This window comes from Muscardinus avellanarius (assembly GCF_963383645.1).
Source record: "Muscardinus avellanarius genome assembly, chromosome: 9".
NCBI lineage: Eukaryota > Metazoa > Chordata > Mammalia > Rodentia > Gliridae > Muscardinus > Muscardinus avellanarius.
The window spans coordinates 27,359,855-27,383,770 of NC_137795.1; the positions used below are offsets into that span (position 1 = coordinate 27,359,855).

Genomic DNA, 23,916 nt, shown 5'->3' on the forward strand with positions numbered 1-23,916 from the left:
ATAAGCATGAAATAGAGTTGTTGTAAGTATCAATGAGATATCAAAAACATGCCTTGGTCTGATAGGTATTCAGTGAAAGTTATTTCTAATCCATTTCTAATTTTTCATATATAATGAACAGTTGTGACTAGAACTGATAGAATATTGTGAAGTGTGGTGATAGCCAGCATCCTTCTATATTTTTTATTGTTAGTCATTTCTTGATATGCACTGGGGATTGGTTCCAGGGCCTCCCCAGGGAAATCAAAATCACAGATGCCCAAGTTCCTTATATAAGGTAGCAGAGTATTTACATATAGCCTGCACATATCTTCCCATCTATTTTATTTATGTTTTGTTTTTTGTTTGGGGGGGGGGTTGGTGGTACTTGGGTTTCTGGAAGCTCTTCTACCTCCAGGCTATACTCCCAGACCTATTTTATACTTTTTATTTGGAAACAGGGTCTCTTAAGCCAGCATGGATGGCTTTGAACCTGCGCGATCCTCCTGTCTCGCCTCCCAAGCACGGGGATTACAAGCGTGTGCCACCGTCCCCTGCTCCCATCTGTTTTAAATCATCTCTAGATTATTTATACTACTTAATGCAATAAAAATACTATGTAAATAGTTTTCATACTATACTTTTTAGAGAACAATGGCAAGAAAAACCATGTACATGTTTCAATACAGATAAGGTTTTTCTTTTCCTCAATATTTTTGGCGGCTGAATTCATGGATGCAGAAGACATGAAGACCCAACCGCATATTGCTAAGATCGATGTTATTTATGATGTTAAAGAAGAATTCTCTTCTATTCCTGGGTTATTATAAGGGCTTTTTCCCAGAAATTAGTGGTGGATATTTTCAAATAACTTTTTACTTTCTAAGAATAGCAAGAAGGCCGGGCGTGGTGGCGCACACTTGTAATCCCCACACCTGGGAGGCTGAGACAGGAGTATCGCACAGGTTCAAAGCTAGCCTCAGCCACTTAGTGAGGCTCTCAGCAACTTAGTGAGACCCTGTTTCCAAATATATTATAAAATAGATCTGGGAATATAGCCTGGACGTAGAAAGCCCCTGGGTTCCACCCCGAGTACCACACACACACACAAAAAAAAAAAAAGAATAGCAAAAAGAAAAAACTCAGTAAGGCCTCTTACATCTGAAAGTGGCCAGGTCTACATGACCAGTTCTTCCCAGCAGAGACCTTGATCTTTGTAAGTAGCTGTCAATATCAACTAGTGATGCTTGCTTAACTTATCTCTTAGCACATTGTGGTTGCATGTAACCTTCCCCCACTATCTGTGAGCACAGCTATAGAATGTTTGTGTAGATAAGAATACACTGTCCAGAGAGCTTACGGTGTCCTGGCTTCTAGTCCCCCTTGAGTCTGGTGTGTCGTTTACCTCAGATTCCCGCACTCACCCTCCCCAAGTACTTGTTCTTCCTGGGTTCTCAGACTCCAAGTCTGAGATGAGAGTCAAGAAAAAATTAGTCTGGCAAAGAGGACAGAGGTTTCCTTGAGTACATATCAAGCTATCAAGCACACAAGCATCATTTATGGTAAAGAATAAGACGGAGGCCAGACATAGTGGTGCACACCTGTAATCCCAGTAGTTGTGAGGCTGAGACAGGAGAACCACGGGTTCAAAGCCAGCCTCAGCAACTTAGTGAGGCTGTCGTCGACTTAGCAAGATTCTGTTTCCAAGTAAAAAGTAAAATAGGCTGGGGTGTAGCTCAGAGGTAAAATGCCCCTGGGTTCAATCTCCAGAACCGAGAGAGAGAGAGAGAGAGAGAGAGAGAGAGAGAGAGAGAGAGAGAGAAGAAGAAGAAGAAGGAGGAGGAGGAGGAGGAGGAGGAGGAGGAGGAGGAGGAGGAGGAGGAGAAGGAGAAGAAGAAGAGGAGGAGGAGGAAGAGAAGAGAGGGAGGGAGAAGAGAGAAAAAGATAAAGAGAGTCTGAGTGCATTCTTTGTAACATGGGGAAATTTCCTAAGTAGCTTAATTTCAGTACTCTACAGAAACATAATAATACAAATTAAAATATTTAACCATGTAAATTTCCACTCGTTCTTAAATTTATCTGTCTGTCTGTGTTCCAGGTTCAGGTTTAGTGGCCGTATCCTCGGCCTGGCTCTGATCCATCAGTACCTTCTGGACGCGTTCTTCACAAGGCCCTTCTATAAAGCACTCCTGAGGCTGTAAGTGTTTTGCAGACTGTGGTTCCACACAGCACTGACTGCAGGACAGTAGCACCAGCCTCTGCTCCTGTTTTGTCCCAAACATTCCTCTTAGGTCTCTGGTGGCTTTCTGGTTCGGGTCTTTACATTATCATGCATACCTTTTAGTATAATAAAAAGGCATGTTGAAGCTGGGTGTAATGGCACACACCTACAATCCCAATACTTCGGAGGCTGAGACAGGAGGATCAAAGGTTCAAGGCATTCTCAGCAATTTAGCGAAACCCTCAGCCACTTAACTGTTTCAAAATAAAAAGATAAAAGATAAAAAATTAAAAGGTGGGAGGTATAGGTCAAAGATAGAATGCCCCTAATTTCAATCCCCAGTACCTAAAAAAGAAAAGATTCTTGGAGATAGATTTTGTGTAGGCAATGTGGAAAGACTATTTAAACAAATTATGTAACAGATATGAATCCGTTTATATAAAATTTATAATAGTATTACAAACTATTTTATGTAATATTTTATGTAAATATTTTTTTCTTTTTTTTTTTTTGGCAGTATTGGGGGTGGAACCCAGGGGCTTTCTACCTCCGGGCTATACTCCCAGCCCTTTTTTATATTTTATTTGGAAACAGGGTCTCACTAAGTTGCTGAAAGCCTCACTAAGTAACTGAGGCTGGCTTCGAACCCATGTGATCCTCCTGTCTCAGCCTCCCAAGCACTGGGATTACAGGCGTGCGCCACCACGCCGGGCTATGTAAATATTTTAACAGTCTCTTTTTTGAAGGAAAAGTATTGAATGAATCAAAAGTATTGATACTTTTCAAAAGTACCCAACTGCTAGAAGTTTGGTTGGAGCCAAGAGCAGCATAAACAAATGGCTGGGATGAGGTCTGGCAGCTGCTTGGTAGTAATTCTGTTGCTTTGCTCCCTTTGAATTCACCCAGGCCCTGCGATTTGAGTGACCTGGAATATTTGGACGAAGAATTCCACCAGAGCTTGCAATGGATGAAGGACAACAACATCACAGATATCCTCGACCTCACCTTCACTGTGAATGAAGAGGTCTTTGGACAGGTTTGTGTGATGCGGGTAGGCTTAGGGAAAGGGTCTGAGATTTCATTGTGGGAAATGCACACAACATAAAACTTACACATTAAACACTTCTGAGTAATATTAAGTACCTCACATTGCTGCACATCTCATCTTCAGTGCTTTTTCGTCTTGCTGAGCTGAAAGTTCACTAATTAAACAGAAATTCTTCATTTCTTCTGCCCCACCAGCTACTGGCAACTACCATCCAACTTCTGTTCCTATGAATTTAACTATTCTAAATACTTCATATAATTGGGAACATACAACATTGGTCTTTTTGTAACTGATTTACCTCACCTAGCATAAGGTCCTCATGGTTCATCCATGTGGTAGCATGTAGCAGGATTTTCTTCCTTTTTAAAGCTGAATGAATTCCATCATATGTATGTGTGTATGTGTGTGTGTGTGTGTATATATATATATATATATGTGTGTGTGTGTGTGTGTGTGTGTGTGTGTATTCCAGCATATGTATGTATGTATATATATGTGTGTATGTGTGTGTCCATTCATCTGCTGATAAACACGTAGGTTTCTCCCACCTTTTGGCTTTTGTAATTAGTGTTACTAGGAACCTGGGACAAATGTCTATTCCAGTACCTGATTTCAAATAATATATATATATATATATATATATATATATATATATATATATATATATATATCCATATCCAGTAATGGGATTGCTAGATCTTAAACTAGAGAGCCAAAAATTTTATTCACTCAAAATACAATTCTTTGAGGACTACTTCCTTTAATAAATCTGCCTATGTTCTCTTCCCTTTTTTTTCTTTCTTTTTGTGGATGTGTGTGTGTGTGTGTGTGTGTGTGTGTGTGTCTAAGGCATTCTACCTCTGAGCTACACCCTAGGCCGATTTTATTTGATTTGATATATTATTTGTTTATTTTTTTAAGCAGGATCTCACTAAGTTTCTAAGGCTGGTCTTGAACCTGCCATCCTGCTCTTGTCTCACCCTCTCAAGTTCTCGGGTTACATGCGTGCACCACCATGCCTGGCTTCCTTCACAATTTTAATGTAAAGTTACAGTGAGATTCCTGACCCCTTATCATAATGTCAAGAATCAGAAAGTCTAGCATCTCCACCTGCTTTGTTTTTTTTTTAATTTTTTTTATTTTTTTGGTGGTACTGGGGGTGGAACCCAGAGGCTTTCTACTTCCGGGCTATACTCCCAGACCCATTTTATATATATTTTTTGGAAACAGGGTCTCACTAAGTTGCTGAGAGCCTCACTAAGTAGCTGAGGCTGGCTTCGAACCTGCGCGATCCTCCTGTCTCAGCCTCCTAAGCGCGGGGATTACAAGCGTGCGCCACCACGCCCAGCATCTCCACCTGCTTTGAAGATGGCACACCGGCACACTGTTGGTAGAAGATTGGTTCACTCAATGTGAAAGGCACCTTGGTGATAACACCTGCCTTTGACTCAGCAGCCTCACCTAGGAATTTGTCCTGTGGATATAGTCATCCCCAACTGAAATGTCTAGTATATTAGGATTTTCATTGCAACATTATCCATCATGCAAAAGTCTGGAACATCTGATAAGTGCCCAGCAATAGAGCACTGGCTGCATAAACAATCCATTTAGCCAGTAGAAGAGTAGAATTGCGTGTGTGGCCATTAAAAGAAGTGTGAGGCCCACCAGCCCATCAATTTACAAACTAAATCATCCACAACAAACAGAGTATGCTAATAACAAAGGAAGAATAAAACAGGTCTGAACTGGTATAAAATAATTGTCAAAATATATATCTTAAAGCCAGGTGTGGTAGCACACTTGTAATACCAATACTTGGGAGGCTTAGACAGGAGGATCGAGGTTCTCAGCCAGGCTTTGCAACTTGGTGAGGCCCTGTTTCAAAATAAAATAATAAAATAGGGCTGGAGCTCCTAGGTAGAATGATCCTAAGTACCATTCTCGGTACCATAAATAGATAAATAAATACATAACTTATGTTTTTATATATTTATATATCCATATTTTTTCCGGTGCTAGGGATTGAACCCAGGGCCTCACGCATGCTAGTCAAATGCTCTACCACGGAGCTATACCCCCAGCCCTATCCATATATTTTTGTCTTTAAAGAAAAAAGAATAGTGAAGAACAATGAATATGCTGCTATGTATAGGGAAAGATGATAAATATGTAGTCCTTTGCACATGCATAGAATTTCCTTGGAAGGAAATTAGGGGTGATTTCCTCCAGATCAGAAGACTATATGGCTGTGAGATAAGGTGGAAGAGAAAGTTACATTTAATTTTCTGAACTTTTAAGCCACTTGAATTTTATATCATAGATGTGTGTTTTCTTTTGTTTGTGTGTGTGGTATGAGGATGGAAGCCAGGGACTTCCTACCTCTGGGCTACACTCCCAGACCTATTTTATATTTTATTTGGAAACAAGGTTTCACTACGTTGCTGAGAACCTCCCTCTCTCCCTCAGTAGCTGAGGCTGGCTTTGAACCTCCATGATCCCCCTGTCTCCGCCTCCCAAGTGCGGGGATTACAAGTGTGCGCCACCACGCCTGGCTGGACATATATTTTCTATTCAAGAAAATTAAGCCACCACGCCTGGCTGGACATATATTTTCTATTCAAGAAAATTAACTACAAATAACTGAATATACAAAGCTAGAGGGAAAATTGGTGTTGATAATACAAAAGAACAATCCTTTGTGCATGTAACATGTAGGAACCAACAAATGGAGACAAAGGTTTAAACATTCCTAGTGATTTTAAAAAATGTGCTGTAGTAGATCTAAAATAATGATGATCTTTTTAAAGTTCACCCTCTTTCTCTTCAAAATGAGGTCACCAAGGACAGGGAGTTAGGTTTTATGATTGAATTGCAGCCCTTCTTTTGGCAAGTTATCAGTGGGGAGCAGATAGATAGATATTAGCTAGGACTGGGTTCCACTACTGATGAAGGAGCCCAGAATGACCCTGCTGAAACTGCCAGCCGTTTATCTTACTCTCACACTGAGGCACGTGGGCAGGCGAGGCGAGGCAAGGCTGGGCTGGAAGCTCTGCGTCATGAATCCTCAGGGACCCGGCTCCTTGTGGGTCTCACTACTGCCACCCCTGAGATACCCTCTACACTCGTGGCCCAGATGAGAAGGGGACCAACCAGATAGATTAGCTAGGACTGGGTCCCTGTCCAGACAGCAGCAGCACAAAGGAACACACAGCCCCTCCCTGTGAGGAGCCCCTGAGGGAGCCCCCGACACTTCAGCTTACTTATTTAAACTAGCAGCTGAGTACTGTGATGCCATATTTGTTCTGTAGCAAAGAGCAGGGAGGTGGACCCTTAAGTAAATTCTAGATTACTATAATCCCAGTGCTTGGGAGCCTGAGACAGGAGAATTACATGTTTAAGGCCAACCTTAGCAACTTAGCAAGGCTCTCAGTAACTTAGACCTTATTTCCAAGTTAATTAATTAATAAGAGATTAATAAAGATTGCTCTCTTCAAATACCTGAAACGCTAAAATTAAGTCGGGGCTGGGGGGGGGGGGTTGCAAAGGAGGCAAAATCCAGCAAAGGAGTGTGATACCAGGACCCTTTTATTAAATTGTCGCTTTTATTAAATTGTCTGCAGACCGATATTGGGGTGAACAGCTCTGCAGAGAGGAAGTTAGGGTATTTATGTAGCCAGGGTCTTGGGCTGGGGCTAGCAAGGTGGGAAAATGCCAGCCCTCTCGCAACATCTGGAATATGCTCCATCTCCACTCTGGCTTCCGGGGTTCCGCTTCCTGTCCCAGCTGCAGGGTCCTCTGAGGGAAGGGGGAGGGACCTGACCTATCAATGCCAGCACATTGTTATCAAAATCTAACATGTTAGTTAGTGGGGCATGGTGGCATACGTTTGCAATCCCAGTAGGAGGCTGAGAAATGAAGATCACGGGTTTGTGGCAAGCTTCAGCTAACTAGTGAGGCCTCAGCTACCTAGTGAGGCCCTCTGCAAATTAGTGAGACCTTATTTGTTTAAAAAATAAAGAACAAAAAAGTAGGGGTTGGGGTGTAGCTCTGAGTTCAATCCTCAATACAGAAAAACAAAAACTAATATGTTGCCTACCGTGTGTGTGTGTGTGTGTCTGCATGTGTGTGTGTATGTTTGTATGTGCTTGTGTGTGTATGTTTGTGTGTGTATGTTTGTGTGTGTATGTTTGTGTGTGTGCATGTGTGTGTATGTTTGTGTGTGTGTATGTGTGTGTGCATGTGTGTGTATGTGTGTGTGTATGTTTGTGTGTGTGTGTGTGTGTGCGCGCGCACGGGCGCGCACACGCATTTACTGGGGAACTGAACCCAGGGATGTTTTACCACTGGGATTTTCACTTATTATTTTAAACAGGGCCTCGCTAACCACATGCTGGCCCCAAACCTTGTCTCCCAGACACTGGGGTTGCAGGTGTGTGCCACTGTGCTGGCCCATGCTGCCTACTTTCTTGCTTGTGAAGAAAGCACCCAGATCCTGATATTCCTCGGGGACTTGGACAAGCTCGCATCACCATCCTAAGCAGCAATGCCAGTCTCTGTGCTCCCGTGTTGCTGTTTCCCACCCGGTGGCCAGGTTGCCCATCCTCGGTCACTACTGCAGACCTGGCCATAAACTCCATTGTCCAGGCCGGGTGTGTTGGCACACACTTCAGAAGAGCTATATTTACATATATTTACATATATGTATGCTATATTTACATATAGCTCTTCTGAAGTGCTAAAGAATATGCTTCAAATAACCAAAGCCTTCCAAGTGACTTCCAGAGAAGGAAAAGGCACCAAAGAGGCTTAATGCTGAACCTGTATAAAGAGGAGCTTATGAATCGTCATCCTCCTAAAACCATGAGGTCTCCTGAGAGATACACTGAAATAATGAGCATCATGACCTTCCTGCTTCCTACCAGGTAACAGAAAGGGAGCTGAAGTCTGGCGGAGCCAACACCCAGGTGACAGAGAAGAACAAGAAGGAGTACATCGAGCGGATGGTGAAGTGGCGGGTGGAGCGCGGCGTGGTGCAGCAGACGGAGGCGCTGGTGCGGGGCTTCTACGAGGTGAGGCCCTGGCTGCAGACGAGAGCTTCCGGGTGGGGCCTCTGCTTCTCCACACTACTTGGAGGACCAGTGACCAGCCAGGCAGGACAGTGGAGAGCAAAAAACAAGGCAGGCAGAGGGCTCTGCTCTCCTCACCAGAGTTCTCTGGGAAGAACAGCTCTTGTCAGAGGTGAAAAGCACTCATTAAACCCTGGCCTTAGAGCCAGCCATCGTGGCGCACTCTTGTGATTCCAAGAGTGGGAGGCTGAGACAGGAGGACCGCAGGTGCCCAGCCAGCCTCAGTAATTTAGCAAGCCTCCCTGCAACCTAGACCATTATTTCAAAATAAAAAATAAAATAGTCCTGAGGGTGTAGCTCAGAGATAAAGTGAATCTGGGTTCAATCCCCAATACCACACACACACACATACACACACACACACACACACGAAAATTGGCACTGGTGTGGCCCTGGTGTGCCAGATGTGGAAGTGTCCTTCCTCTCTGTCAAGATGTTTCCTTTGACTCTATGAAACAAAGAAAGGCGAATGAAGACATTGGGGGGGTTGCCCACTCTGGTTAGGTTGTAGTCTTGGTACCGCATCATTTTGTGGCGCCCAATCCATGCCAATCCATAAAGCAAGAAGACAGTGACAGCTGCTAGACCTGTGCACAAGTATAATGTCATCCTTTTCCAGTGTAGAAATAAGAGGCTGGGAAGGTTTTCTCAGCTCTTGAGTCTTGGAAACTTTTCTTTCCCTGCCAGAGTGGAGAAGAACTTTGGCCCCTGTCCCGCCCATCACAGATGTTCAGTTGAGCCTGGCAGATTTGGCACAAGATGTAAAGCAAGAGCTTTCCAAACAGCTCTAACAAACAGGTCCTTCCAGATCTTTCCATAAGGGAGGAAGGAAGTGAGGACTGTATCAAAACAGAGTCATTTTAGTATATAATGCCTGAACCTAAGAAATGAGTCCTAATTTTATGTGATAAAGTATATTCTAAGTGAAATGGTAATAGTTATAGCTATTACATCACTTTAAAATGATTTAGACTTTCTGTTTTTAAAATGCAACACTACTTGGGAATGTAAGTGTGATTTCAGGCAGTCGAGGCAGGTCTGTGACATCACTCTCACAGCGGGAGCATCTGAGGCAGTAGAAACAATGGGATCTGTTTTCTGTCCAGTCCATGAAGGGCTGAGTTCTCAATGTTTAACTCGGGGACTATCTTATTTCATCCAGCTTACTATAACAAAATACAATACGCTGGGTAGCTTATAAGCAACAGAAACCCATTTCTCTCAGTTTTGGACTGAGAAGTCCAAGATCAAGGCCCTAGCAGATTTGGTGTCTAACAGGGGTCCACCTTCTAATTAATGCACAGACGGCAAATTCTCACATGTCCTCCCTCAGTGGAAGGAGTGAGGGGTTACTCAGGCCCCCATGACCTGATTACCTTCTAAAGGCCCCTTCTTTAATACCTTGGAAGTGAATGTTTCAACACATGAGTGAGGAGGTGGTGCATGAACACTGGAACCATAGCAGTGATTTTGAACTTCAGAATGATTACATAGTAAATCATGGTCATTTTCCAAGTTTAACCGAGAGCAATAACAATCAGGGCTATGACCTTTGGGCTTCTGTGCTGAAGCTAGTCTGTATTTCAGGTTGTGGACTCGAGGCTTGTCTCGGTGTTTGACGCCAGGGAGCTGGAACTTGTGATAGCTGGTACTGCAGAAATAGACCTGAACGACTGGCGGAATAACACTGAATACCGAGGAGGTGAGCTGGCAGCAGATGTGATCATACAACTGTCACAAACAGAATTCATCACCTTTTTTTTTTTTTTTTTTGCATTGGGGATTGAACCCAGTGGTATTCTACCTCCAAGCTACACTCCTAGCCTTTGTTTTGTTTTGTTTTGTTTTGTTTTGTTTTGTTTTGAAACAGGGGCTTACTAGGTTACTGACAGTATTGCTAAGTTGCGGAGGCTGGTCTCAAACCTGAGATCCTCCTGTCTCAACTTCCCAAGTAATGGGATTACAGGTGTGTGCCACCCCACCTGGCTGAATATATCACTTAAATTTTTTTGTTGGTGGTGGCGAGGTGAAAGTATCATAACAAAACTGACGAGTGCGTGTGTCTGTGTGTGTCTGTGTGTCTGTGTGTGTTACTGGAGGTTGAACCCAGGGGCATTCTACCTCTAAGCTACACCCCCACCCTATTTTATTTTTTTATTTGGAAATAAGGTCTCAGTAAATCGCTAAAGACCTCACTAAGTTGCTGAGGCTAGCCTCGAACCTCTAATCCTCTTGCCTCAGCCTCCCAAATATTGAGATTACAAGTGTGTAATCTCACACTGAGCTAAAACTGACCATTTTATTTTGTGTGTGTGTGGGTCTGGGGATGGAACCCAGAGGCATTTGACCTCCGAGCTACACCCCCTACCCTATTTTTTATTCTTTATTTTGAAACCGGGTCTCACTGAGTTGCAGAGGGCCTCACTAAGTAGTTGAGGCTGTCCACAAACCGCAGTCATCCAGTCTCAGCCTCCCAAATGCTGGGATGACAAGCGTGCGCCACCACGCCCGGCTTAAAACTAACCATTTTAAAGAACAATTCAGGGGCCTTTCGCACATTCACAATGTCGTACAAATTATAACCTCTATCTAGTTATAAAATATTTACATCACCCTAAAAGGAAACCCCACCCATTAAGCAATTGTTCTCCCTGCCCCCTACTTTCCCCTCTCCTTACCCTCTGGCAGCCTTTAATCTGCATTCTGATTTTATGGATTTATCTACTCTGGATAAGCCATGTAAATAGAATCATACCAAATGCCATCTTTTATGTCTGGTTTCTGTGACTCAGCATATTGTTTGGGTTTTTTGTTTGTTTGCTTGTAGTACTGGGGATTAAACCCAGGAGCATTCTGCCTCCAAAATACACCCCTAGCCCTACTTTTATTTTTATTTTAAAACAGGGTCTCACTAGGTTGGTGAAAATCTCAATACTTGCTGATACTGTCCTCAAACCTACAACCCTCCTGTCTCAGCCTCCCAGTTACTGGGGTTACAGGCGTGCAGCACCACACCCAGTTCAGCATACTGATTTGAGATTCATCCATGTCATAGCCTGTTTCAGCACTCTGTTTCTTTTTATGGCTGAATAATAGTCCATTGTATATGTGTGTATATATAAGCTGACCAGTTTTGTTGCTGCTTGTGGTACTGGGGATGGAACCCAGGACCTTGTCCAAGCTGGGCAAGCCATCTACCACTGAGCTATACCCCAGCCCAATTCATCACTTTCCACAGACTATGAAACACTTGACCTTACTTCAGTACAAAGCTGGGACCTGTACAGCTTCCAACCTGAACCTTCCATTGGGCGACAGTTACCCCTGGCCTCACCCTATGTGAAGGCTTATCGAGAACTCTCCATCCACCCACCAGCTCCGGGGTGGCCTGCATGCTGTCCAGGAAGTGGCTCTGGCTTCCTGTAGAATCACCGGCATGCTTCTAACTGTGGTCTCTCTGAATCGAATTCCTAACCCCTCCTAACGATCCCTCTTGCACACTGCCAAACTCGCCTTCTTGAAACACCATTTTCACCCGCTGCTTCCCTGCCTACCAAACAAGCTCCTTGCTTCTTAGGGAAGAGCTTTTACAAAAATAAAAATTAGCCTCAAAACTCTTCCTTCATATGAAATATTACAGAGAAAATCCAGACAATATAACAGAGAAAAAGCTGGAGCATCACCTCACCGCCTCAGCCTGCCTCATCCCCACAGTACCTTGGACCACAAGAACCCTCTGGCACCTCTAGGCTGGCCTGGTGTGAAAAACACCAATGTGGGGTGTCGAGTGAGAGGGCTTCTGCCCAGTGTCAAGACCTCTGCTGCCCCAGCAACTCTCCTCCTCATCAGATCCCCTGCGCTGCCACGTGGCTTACTGCTCCCTGAATGTTTTCCTCCGACTCATTAATCTTTATTTCCTTGCCAGAAATGACCTCCCCCTTCCTCTGCTTAGACAAAGCTTTCTGTGTGCTTAACTCACACTTCACTTCCTTGGTGAAGCTTTCTGTTTCTTCTCCAGTCCACAGAGATTTCTTTTTTATTTATTTCTATTTAATTATTTTTGCAGTACTGAGGATAGAACCCAAAGGTGCTCTACACCTGAGCTACATTCCCAGCCCTTTTTATTTCAGTTTTTATTAAGAGAGGGGGTATGCTAGGAATTAAATCCAGGAGCATTCTATCACTGAGATACAGCCCAAGGTCTATTCTATTTTTTATTTGAAAACAGGATCTCACTAAATGGCTGAGAGCATTGCTAAGTTGCTGGGGCTGGTCTTGAACCTGTGAGCCTCTTTGTCTCAGTCACCCACATACCGGAATTACAGACCCACCCCCTCACCCAGCTTATTTCATTTTTTTGAAACAGAGTTTAGCTAAATTACTTGGGCTGACCTCCAATTTGCGAACCTCCTGCTGCAACCTCCCAAATAGCTGGGATTACAGGTGTGCACCACTGCGGGTGGCTCATATCTCTGTCTTTGAATGTCTCTTACATTTGTGGACAGTGGCAACCCACTTATCCTAATTGATCAATTCAAGTTTGGCCTCCTCAACCGTACTATGACGGAGTAAATGCTTCTTCCGTGGGCTCAGGACTGACCTAAGAGCAGCTGCTCAGCCTGGGAATGTCCTGGGAAGCAGCTGCTTATGGGTAAGGGGTTTCCTGTGGGGCAGTGATGGCTGCTGGGAGTCCAGGAGATTCATTCACCAAGCTCGCTGTTCACCTCCAGCTGCCCTCAAGTTCTAGACTCTCCCATGGTACGTGCTTGCCAAGAGCTAAGACAACAGAACAAAGAAATATAATGAACCACTGTACTTAGAAGGAATCTGTCTCTACTAAATGTTTATTTTCTTTTCTGTTTTTTTTTTTTTTGAGGGCCTACAGGAGATTGAACTCAGGATGGACTACCTCTAATCTACACCCCAAGACCTATTTTATATTTTGAAACAGATTCTTGCTAAGTTGCTAGTCTGTCCTTGAACCTGTGATCCTCCTCTCTCAGCCTCCCAAGTACTGAGATTACAGGCATGTGCCGCTGTGCCCAGCTCTTCCAAGGTTTTCTGTTCCTTGTCTACATTTATATAAGACAGGGACATTTAAGTGGTGTCCCAATTATTTAAATAGAGAGCAAATGCCTCTTAGGACATGTCTCAGAACATAGGTCTTTTTATAAAATACCTATTTTCTAAATCTGTTTTTGTTTTAGAATTTGACCTAGTTAGACAAGTTGTTTTAGACCTAACTATCTGAAGGTCATTTTTAGAAAAAATCAGCAGATTCAGTTAACATCCCTGATGTGTGCTCTCTCTCTCCCCTCTGCTCCCTCCTCCTTTCTCCCTCCTTGCACCCCGATCAGGGTACCACGATGGGCATCTTGTGATCCGCTGGTTCTGGGCCACGGTGGAGCGCTTCAATAATGAGCAGAGACTAAGGTTACTTCAGTTCGTCACAGGAACATCAAGTGTACCCTACGAGGGCTTTGCAGCCCTTCGAGGAAGCAACGGACTCCGGCGTTTCTGCATAGAGAAATGGGGGAAAATTACGTCTCTCCCCAGGTATGGAGCACCTGCCAACCTTAAGGAAACTCGCTGAGGAGGTCAGAGTATACTTTGCTAATTGAGTCTGGTGATCACCCTCTGAGGCGGGATTCTTGCTTGTCACCCAAGAGAGTTATTTGAGTTATTAGTGGAAGGTGCAGGGGAGATATCTCTGAGCTTGGACTGAGACTATACACTGAGCAAGGTTTTGATGTCTTGATGCAAGTGTTGGTTGTGGGAAGATTTTCAATCCATAGACAGCTCAATTTAGTTTAAAGAATAGCTAATGTGGGGGAGGAGGAAGGCACTGGAATTAGTGTAAAGATTCTGGAAGCCCAAAGTAATCCCTCCTCAAGCACCGCATTGTACTTCATAGAAGAGTTACATATCCATGCATGTGCAATGCATGGCGTGACCCAGTGGGTTTTAAAATATGTGAGAATGAAACTATATGTTCCCTGTGTATATCTCTACAGTGCCTTCTATAACATGTGCTGTGGAAAATATTGTGGGATAAATGCAGAAAAGCCAGCACTGGGGTTCTAAGCAATATTGCAGAATAAGTTCCCCGTGCCCTGAGTATTAAGCCTAATATGTCTTAGGTCCTTTCTCTGCCACTTCGGTAGTACATTCCTGATCTGGAATAGGACGCATTAAGAGTGAAGTGGGGAGCAGTAAGAGGTATCTCTGTACAGGTACTGTAGTCAGAAATGCTGCTTCAACAAACAGAAGAAAACAGTGATCCTGTTATCTTCTTCTGATATTTTCTAATTATAAAATAATATTTGTAGACAGGCACGGTGGCACACACCTGTAATCCCAGTACTTGGGAGGCTGAGACAGAAGGATCACAGGTTCACGGCAGCCTTAAGCAACTTAGTGAGGCCCTTCGCAACTTAGTAAGATCCTATTTCAATAGGGCAGGGGATGTAGCTCAGAGGTAGAATGCCCCTGGGTTCAGTCCCCAGTAACACACACACACACACACACACACACACACACACACACCACTTACATTTAATTCAGATATATTTATTTCTACGTGGGCATCTGTATTTATTAGCTTTCTGTTACTGTAACAAATATCTGGCATAAATCAACTTGGGGGAAAAGGGTAAAGTTTATTTTGGCTCGGGGGTTTGGAAGTCTCATTTCATGATTAGTTTGGCTCTATTGTGTTGGGCCCACAGTGGCACAGCAGGAGGAGGCCCATTCACCTCACAGCAGAGTGAGAAAAAAAGAATGGACCACAGTCCTTATGCACCCTTCAGGAGCACTCCCCAATAACCTAACTTTCTCCCACTACACTCACATCTTAAAGACTCCACAGCTCTCATTAGTACCACTCTGAGGACCAGGTCTCTAACACCTGGGCCTTTGGGGCATATCCCAGATCCAAACAGTAGCACCACCCAAATACCTTTGCTCAGTCCTTATCATAGAGAGATTTATTAGAGTGCAGTTCTCATCTAGCTTTTCCAGACTTCCTGGTGCCCTGAGGATAATTCACCTGAGGTGCGTGAGCACTGGTGGGTGTGCCCAGGTAGTTATCAACAGCTGGTTCTGGTATAGACCTGCCTTCACTCACCCAGCAGCAGATCCTAAGTTCAAAGGATCTCATCTGCATGGTTCCACCGAGAGCTAAACCTCCCACATTAAGTCTGGCAAAAACAAAAAATTAAAGTAAATAAGACTAACAGAGCAGAAATTCCACTCATCTAGTTTAATGATAGATTTTGAAAATGAAGTTATTTGGACATTTTTTTATTTTAGAGAAATAAAGTTTGAGTCATTACTTGGTGCCAGCCTACCCCTATCATCTGTTCCTTGAGGAGGGGCTGAGACACAAGGTACCGGCCCATAGGAGCTTAGAGTATGGGGGAAACACAGCCTTACGGTAACTGTGTACAATACAAGGTTAGACTCAGAGGAAGTCAAGGAGGTAAAGCACCGTGCTATGAGACTGAAACAGGCTGAATCCCGATTGAATTGCCCAGAGAAAACACCACAGAGAAACTGGCATTCAGGTGAGCAGTCAGAGGCAAGGAATAGACAAGGGGATCCCAGCCCAGGAATCAGCAGGACCAAGGCCTGGGGCAAGCAGTGACTAGAGATGTCCCGAGAGATGCCACAGGGGTACGAAAATTAAGTGGGCCACCAAAACAAGACCCATCTGAGGAGTTTCTGCTTTTTTTAATTAATTAATTTTTTATACTGGAGATTGAACCCAGGGGCATTCTACCTTCAAGCTATACCCTTAGCCCTTTTTATTTTATTTTATTTTATTTTATTTTATCCTATTTTATTTTATTTTTTGCCAGACATGGTGGCTCACGCTTATAATCCCAGTACTTGTGAGGCTGAGACAGAGGGATTCACCACCAGCCTCCATCCGTAGTACTAGTGTGTGTGTTGGGGTGTGGGCACTGGGGACTGAGGCATTCTACCTCTGAGCTTTACCCCCAGCTCTATTTTTTATTTCTTATTTGGAAACAGGGTTTTACCAGGTTGCTGAGAGTCTTGCTACATTGCTGAGGCTGTCCTGGAACCTGCGATCCTCCAGTGTCAGCCCCCAACCACTGGGATTATAAGTGTGCACCTCCACACCCCTGCTTCTGATTTATTATTTTGAAAATGAGTTTTGCTTTTGTCATTTTAGGGGACACAATTTGTATGTAGTTTACATATTTGCTCTGGAAGTTTTGAAATTATTTAATACTGTTAACCACAAAAAGCGCCCTTTCAGAGGACACTGGGCTTATGGAGAGATTCTTCACATGTCGGCCAAGGCACTATAAAAAGACATCCCTAAGCAAGCCCTGGAGAGGGTTTCTTGGTGAAGCTGAAACTTTTTCCTGGGACAGGAAGACTGCAAGAAGCAAATGCCTGAGAGGACAGTGACAGTGATCCAGGAGAAGTAGCCCGGACCAGGCCATCTGCATAGTCTCTGAAGATCTAAGAACCAAAAAGGGTCCCCCATGTGTGGAGAGACAGACATAATCCCTAGCTTCCCCAACCGTCGCTCAGGAAGTAAGTCCTGGCTAGGCCAGTTGGCAGCGGCAGGAATCCGCTGCTCATAGAACTACAAAGCTGACTCCTGGTGCCCAGGGCCTCTCAGAGGCTGGGAGCCCCAGGGCCCTTGGCCCATATCCCGGAGAGATGGCCTGGGCAGATTGGAAGTGTCCAATAGCGTCAAAGCAAAACCCCAGTCATGGCCCAAGCTAAATCAAACCTTTACATCAGGGCTAGTCCTGCCCTAGGGTGTTAAGCTGGTCAACTGTGTAGCCTTAGTTGCTACAAAGTCTGGTGGGAAAACTTGAAGTGGAAAGGAAGGTTTGATCTAAGTGTTAGAGATTTTAATAAATAAAATAAGTGGAGCCGGGCGTGGTGGCGCACGCTTGTAATCCAGCATTCGGGAGGCTGAGACAGGAGGATCGCGGTTCGCGGACAGTCTCAGCTACTTAGTTAGGCCCTCTGCAACTTAGTGAGACCCTGTTTCAAAATAAAAATACAAAATAGGGCAGGGGGTGTAGCTCAGAGGTCAAATGCCCCTGGGTTCCATCCCCAGACCCACAAAAAAATAAAATAAGTGGAAAGTTAAGAGGGTCAAAAGAAATAAAACATATATCTAGAGCACTGATTTTAAAGCTTTTTAGACTGTATCCCACAGAAAGAAATACCCTCTATTTCTCAACCCAGTACATGCACACTGTGATCATTTTCATTTGTGAGTATTCCTTAAAACATTTTACCCATATTACCTATAGGACATGCTACTTTCTATTCTATTTCATTAAAATAGAATGCCAGCCCGAATCTGTAGTTTTAAAAAATGCTTAAATGATTTGAGAAACAACAGAAATTGTTGATCAAGGATTGCAAAGTAATAATCTGAAATTGACAGTGAGGAGCAGAAACTCTCATCCACATTATGAAATGTAGACATGGGCAGTGTACCCTCACAAGGATGAAAAAGGGACACTGACCATCTGGAAAGATTTGAGGAGAGTGAGAAAGTTTCCTTGCTTTGAACAAGGGCTCAAGAGGGGACAGAGGAAAAGTGGAAGAAAAGAGAAACACAGAAGGTAGGTCAGAGCAGACATACAGATGTAACCCTGGGCAGTGTAGAGTGGTCATGGAAAAGAGAGAAAACCATAGATATTTACATTTGAGTCAAAGGCCAAGGGTATCAGCGCTATGAGTCATGGATGGTTCAACGGACCTAAAAGTTGCAAAATTCTAATATGCTTCACTGTAGATGTAAACTGAATCCAGAAGCATATTAGATGTAACCTGAATCCAGGTCTAGAGTGGGGTAGGAGCCCTCGTTAAGTAGGTAGTTGACCTTCCCTATAGCACCGATTCTCAAGGTGGAACAGAGAGGGGAAGGTGTGCTTGTACCTTCCACAGGACATTCAGCAATGTCTGGAGACATTTTTGGTTGCAGGAACATCTTACGATGCGCAGGACAGACTCCACAACAAAAGATTATCATGTTTAAAAATGCCAGTCAGGCCCAGGTGAGAGAACCTGCTCTGAATTCTGCTAAAGAAAGAAGAAGACTGAAAAAAAAAAGCTTGAGGGATTTCAGGGAGCACAGGAGAGAAAATGGCGATCTTTGGGAAACCAAAGAGAATCCAAAAAGGGAAAGAGATGTTCAAGGTGAAGAACTGCCAGATGTTGTTCCAGAGCCTGAGCAGATGGGGACAGAGTACAGACTTCTGGATTGGGGGATCAAGAGGTTCTTGACAAACTTGAAAAAGTGGGCTCAGCAGGGATGAAGACAAGACCCATCGGAAAGAACGAGGCTGTGGTCAGGCAGTGGAAGAACGCCGGCATGAAGGGAAGACACAGCTTACGTAACTGGCTGAGCAACTGGCTGAACAACCAGCAGTAAAGAGTAGTAATGGCGGTCTCTTTTGTTTGTTCTTGACCAGCCTTTAAGTAGTCTCTTCTGGACAGTAACAAGACTTTCTTTGTCACTCTTGAAGAGTGTTGGTCAAGATCTTAACACTGAAAACATTAGAGGAGACAAAGAGATCAGCCATCTAGGTGACACAAATCAGAAAGGCAAACAATGAACTGACTGGAACAATCCCAATCCAAAACCATTCCAAAGCCTGGAACCCTAGGTTCACATTAACAAAGTAGAATTTGGAATGACTGAGAAGATCCTTGTGGAGTTTCAAAGCATCAATTATGAGACAGGTGATTCATTTACCAGTAGGTCATGTGAAAAAGGCCCGGGTCTTAAATCACCACAGTATGAGACAGTTCCTAAAATTATGATCACAATCATGGTTGCATTATTAAGAGAGTCGTACATTTAAATGATGATTAACGGGTTACAAAAGGATCGATGTGTTTCCTATCGTTGATTCTCCCACTAACCCTCTGGCGTGCACACAGCATGTATTATTATCTCCATTTTACAAGTGAGAAAACTGAAGCTCAGAAGATTAAATGAATTTCCCAAGGTCATAAAGCTGGTAGGTAGCTAGCCTGGGGTCAGAATAGAGGTCTTTCCATCTATGGTCTATGGCCCCACACCCACCTGGCTGCACTTGGTCTACGGCACAGAGAATGAGGTAAGCAAGAGCTCTGTCCTAACCGCAGCACAGCTGGCATGTGGAGTGCTCCACTGAGCTGTGGCTTGGCTGCAGTCTTTGAATCTAGATGACAAACTAGGGTTTTTCTGAGAGCTAACCAAAGCTATTGAAAAGTACAATAAAAACAACTAGTAAAAAAAATAGAGAGATATAGAAGCTAAGTCCTATTTGCTAATGGTTTGTTTATTCTCCCAAAATATCTTTTTTTATATGTACTTTTATTGGTGCACTGTAATCTCTCATTATAACGTAGTTCAGAGAGATAACAGACATACTTGCACGTAGCATTTGGTAAGGTTTTCCCTCCCCTTCCCTAAACATGATATTGAGATCGGCACTGATAATTTCACGTGTGTACATCACATCCACGGAGGATTTCCCTTCATTCATGCTCCCTTCCCACCATAAACAGCCTCCCCTCGTCTCCTCCATCGTTCCACTGGGGTTTCTCCTCCTTTATCTCAAGTCCCTCTTCTATCCCATCTACTCCCTAGCTTCCACATACGAGAGAAAACATAAACGACCCTTCATTTTTTGTGACTAGCTAATCTCACTTAATTTTTTCCAGGTACATTTATTTTTCTGCAAATAACATAAATTTTGTTCTTCTTTATTACTGAGGAGTACTTTATTGTGTGTATACCCTCATGATTTTATAATCCATTCACCTATTGATGGACACCTAGGTTGATTCCATGATTTGGCTATTGAGAATTGTGCTGCTATAAACATAGATATGCATGTATCTTTTTTAATTTTTTTATTTTTTTTTCTCGTCTGGGGAGATAGAACCCAGAGGCATTTGACCTCCGAGCTACACCCCCTGTCCTGTTTTTTATTCTTTTTTTGTTTTGTTTTGTTTTTGGTGGTACTGGGGTTCCTGGAAACCCTTCTACCTCCGGGCTACACTCCCAGACCTATTTTTAATACTTTTTTTTATTATTTGGAAACAGGGTCTCTTAAGCCAACGCGGCTGGCTTTGAACCTGCGAGATCCTCCTGTCTCTGCCTCCCAAGAGCAGGGATTACAAGCGTGTGCCACCGCGCCCAGTTTATTCTTTATTTTGAAACAGGGTCGAGGGCCTCACTAAATAGCTGAGGCTATCCATGAACCGCGATCCTCCAGTCTCAGCCTCCCAAACGCTGGGATTACAAGCATGCACCACCACACCCAGCTGCATATATCATTTTAGTAATCTGATTTTTGTTCCTTTGGAAAGATACCCAGGAGTGGTACATAGTTGGATCTATGGTGAATCTATTCCCATTATCCATGTCCATGCTGATCTCCAATAGCAGCTGCACTAATTTGCAATTCCACCAACAGTGTAGAAGAATTCCTATTTGCCCACATGCTCGCCTGCATTTATTGTTGTTTGACTTCTTGATGATTGCCATTGTAATTGGGGTTAGACGAAATCTTAGTGTAGCTTTGATTTGAACTTCCCTAATTGCTAATTGGCCCCACCTGATTTATAAACAAATTTTTTTTTCTGTAATATTTTCACTCACAAGTGCCATTTAAATGGTCAGAGGAAGAAAGTCAAGATGTCTGCTCGTGCCTCACTCCTGACAATTCACCTAGTTCCAAGAGCACACTCCACATTTTCCTGCCCCACTTAACTCGGTCAGCCACAGCCCAGTGTTCTAGTTTCAGTCTTTCTAAACATAGAGACGAATCACTGTACTCATTGTCCTACCCAAATTACTGACTTCCCCCTTCCTTTCACTAAAATATTCTTCTTTAAGGAAAATATTTCAATTATTTTCTTTTGAAGGGGATATAGTCCTGTTTGGATCTAAGTTAATGATTGAAAAACTCTTTTATTCTTTTTGTCTGTTTGTTTGTTTGTTCTTCCCAGTTAAGCGCTTAAGGCTTAAGGCCAGATACTCTACCGTCCTGTGTTTATCCTTGGAACTTGAGAGGGGAGGGGGTAAGGAGGAGAATGGAGGTGAAGGGCAGTTTCCTAAAGACAGAGGGAAAGCTGTTACCAGGAGGAGGAGTGAATGTTCAGAAGACAAAACACCAGCCTCCTCCTTAGATTCTCCCTGCGCAAGAAAACCCACCTTCCCCCTGGCCACTCCCTCCTTCCTAATTCCCCAAATAATCTCCTCCATACCCTGAATACTGTATCAGCCTGTGCAGTGATTTATGTTTAAAACAAAGGTATAAATAATAGACTGTTGCCTGAAGGATATTATAAATAAGAGTTTAATATCCCAAATAAAATTCCAGTGGAGTTTTATTTGTATGCATGTTTGTTTGTTTTTTGCCTGATTTGGTTTCATTTTATTTTATTTGACTGTCTTTTCTGTGCTAGTTGGTGTCTCAAAACACCATTCCAACACACCTCTCCTCCTAGAGAGGAAAAAGCATTAAATTAACTCTCAGCTGCACCTCACCATCTTTCTCCCTACTTTGGTACAAAACTCAACATCAACAAAAGATAGAAACAAAGAACTCCTGACAGGGAGCAGCCAGGTAGGTGCTTTGAGATCACACAGGGGAATCTGTACGTTTCGCCTGTACAGATTCTGGCTAGAGACCCACTAGTGTTTCCTGGGCCCTTTGTTAACAGCAGGGTGGGGAAGACACTGGCAAGCACAAGCCTGGGGAGGAGAGCCTGGAGCAGTGGGATGAAGATGCCCCAGGCACTGAAGGAGTGCTGGCTCGTGAGCTCAGCTTTCCTAAGAAATGAAGCACTTCAGCTCTAAGTGAATGTTCTACTGGGGAAGAGGAGTCAGACTCCTCTCCACAGCACACCTGACTTGAATGGAGAATTGGATCTCAGAACCCCAGAGCACTGTGGACTCTTCCAAGTTGATACACATGGTTACAGAGACCCAGAAGTCAGAGACAGGCAAGGCGATCCTTTAATCCTTAATACTAATTATAATACTAATATTAATTCTGCCTTCTTCTCTGAACACATCTAAGTTCATGTCTCAGTTGCAAAGTCAGGCTGATACGGTAGGCTATATTTGGTTTGCTAGAGTGGTTCTAGTGTAATGTAGTTTACTTACAATGCCAGCCACCCACTTCTAGTTGTTGCATTCCCTCAACTGGCCTATTTGTGTCTAGAAGGCTGTAGTTTGCAATGTTTTATGCTTGTACTAAATCAACATCCTGCTCAATTTTGATTCCCTTTAAAGTAATAAAACTAGTTGTATCATTGAAACACTCTCACCAATCTTTTCCCCCCAATTCAGGGCACATACGTGCTTCAACCGATTGGATCTTCCACCATACCCCTCATACTCCATGTTGTATGAAAAGCTGTTGACAGCAGTAGAAGAAACCAGCACCTTTGGACTTGAGTGAGGAAATGGAACCTCTCCTGACATTTTCCTGGCCAGTGACATCACGCTGTCTGGGACGACTCCCTTTCCCTTTCCCTTAATCAACTCTCCTTTGATTTTGGTATTCCGTGATTTTTATTTTCAAACCAAATCAGGATTAACAAAAGCTGTGCATGAAGAACTGCCTTCTCAGATCTAACCTTCAGGCTTATCTCCTCTGTTTTCAATGAACTGCTAGCCTGTATGCAATATTAAAAAAAAAAAACAGCTGTCTTAAGGTCTGTGTATATCTCCACATACCTCCATTACTAACAAGGAAATATGAATGCAAGTTATGCTACACTTGACCAAATGGTAATAAATGTTTACTTCCATTTCTATCATTTAAGGGAAAATTTGAGCATTAAGCATTCCAAGCTTTTATACGCCCATGTCTTCTAAGCAGAACCACCATTTTTTTTATCATTTCTAACAACCTAGGAGCTGACCATCTCTTTGTTTTCCTCCCACTATACCTTCTCCCATGCATACCATCTATCTAGAGGACAGCAGTGGCAAAACTGAAATTTTTTAATATTCAATTCATGATTCATAGGTGGCGTCAGTCCGTCAGCTGGAACTAGCCTAGACACATGGTGCAAATATGACACTTCCAACAATTCACAACAGCAAGAAAAACATGTCCTGCTGATGTAGCAGTGTATCCCTACGGTTGTGGGGAGTGTGGGCTCCACTTGAGTTCAGAGAAGTCTAGGAGAGGGAGCACTTCTAGTGAACATTCACTGCACAGGCAGCACAAACTTGTGCACACGTCTAAGGAGATCTGACTGCTGAAGCCCAGTGGAGGCTTCACCCCCCATTGTGTGAGCGTTGTATAGAATGTGGTCAAGCAAACTGGAGAAAGGAAAAAAGGACGTATTACATTGATCTGAATACCTGAGTTCTGTACTGTTTTGTTCAGTCTCCTACAGTTCTCCTTCACAAAAGAAAAAAACAATGTATAATCTCATGACTTTGGTTAAAGCCAGCTTCCTTACTTAGCAGGCAAACCTTTTGTTTTTTTTTTAACTTTGGTATTGATTTTTTTGTACTTTTT

At 43.4% G+C, this 23,916-nt stretch overlaps 1 protein-coding gene across 2 annotated transcripts in view; it reads left to right on the top strand.

The window, feature by feature from the left end:
- Window positions 1-22,842, top strand: part of HECW1 (HECT, C2 and WW domain containing E3 ubiquitin protein ligase 1) — a gene marked incomplete at its 3' end in the record, with an annotated part of 445,939 nt that extends 423,097 nt beyond the window's left edge. For both annotated transcript variants that reach the window (XM_080701622.1, XM_080701623.1), the window contains exons 23-28: window positions 2,078-2,176; window positions 3,107-3,236; window positions 8,171-8,317; window positions 9,962-10,076; window positions 13,732-13,930; window positions 22,731-22,842. In XM_080701622.1, coding sequence (XP_080557748.1) covers window positions 2,078-2,176; window positions 3,107-3,236; window positions 8,171-8,317; window positions 9,962-10,076; window positions 13,732-13,930; window positions 22,731-22,842 — 802 coding nt within the window. The remainder of the gene's footprint in view (window positions 1-2,077; window positions 2,177-3,106; window positions 3,237-8,170; window positions 8,318-9,961; window positions 10,077-13,731; window positions 13,931-22,730) is intronic.
- Window positions 22,843-23,916: the final 1,074 nt, after the last annotated feature.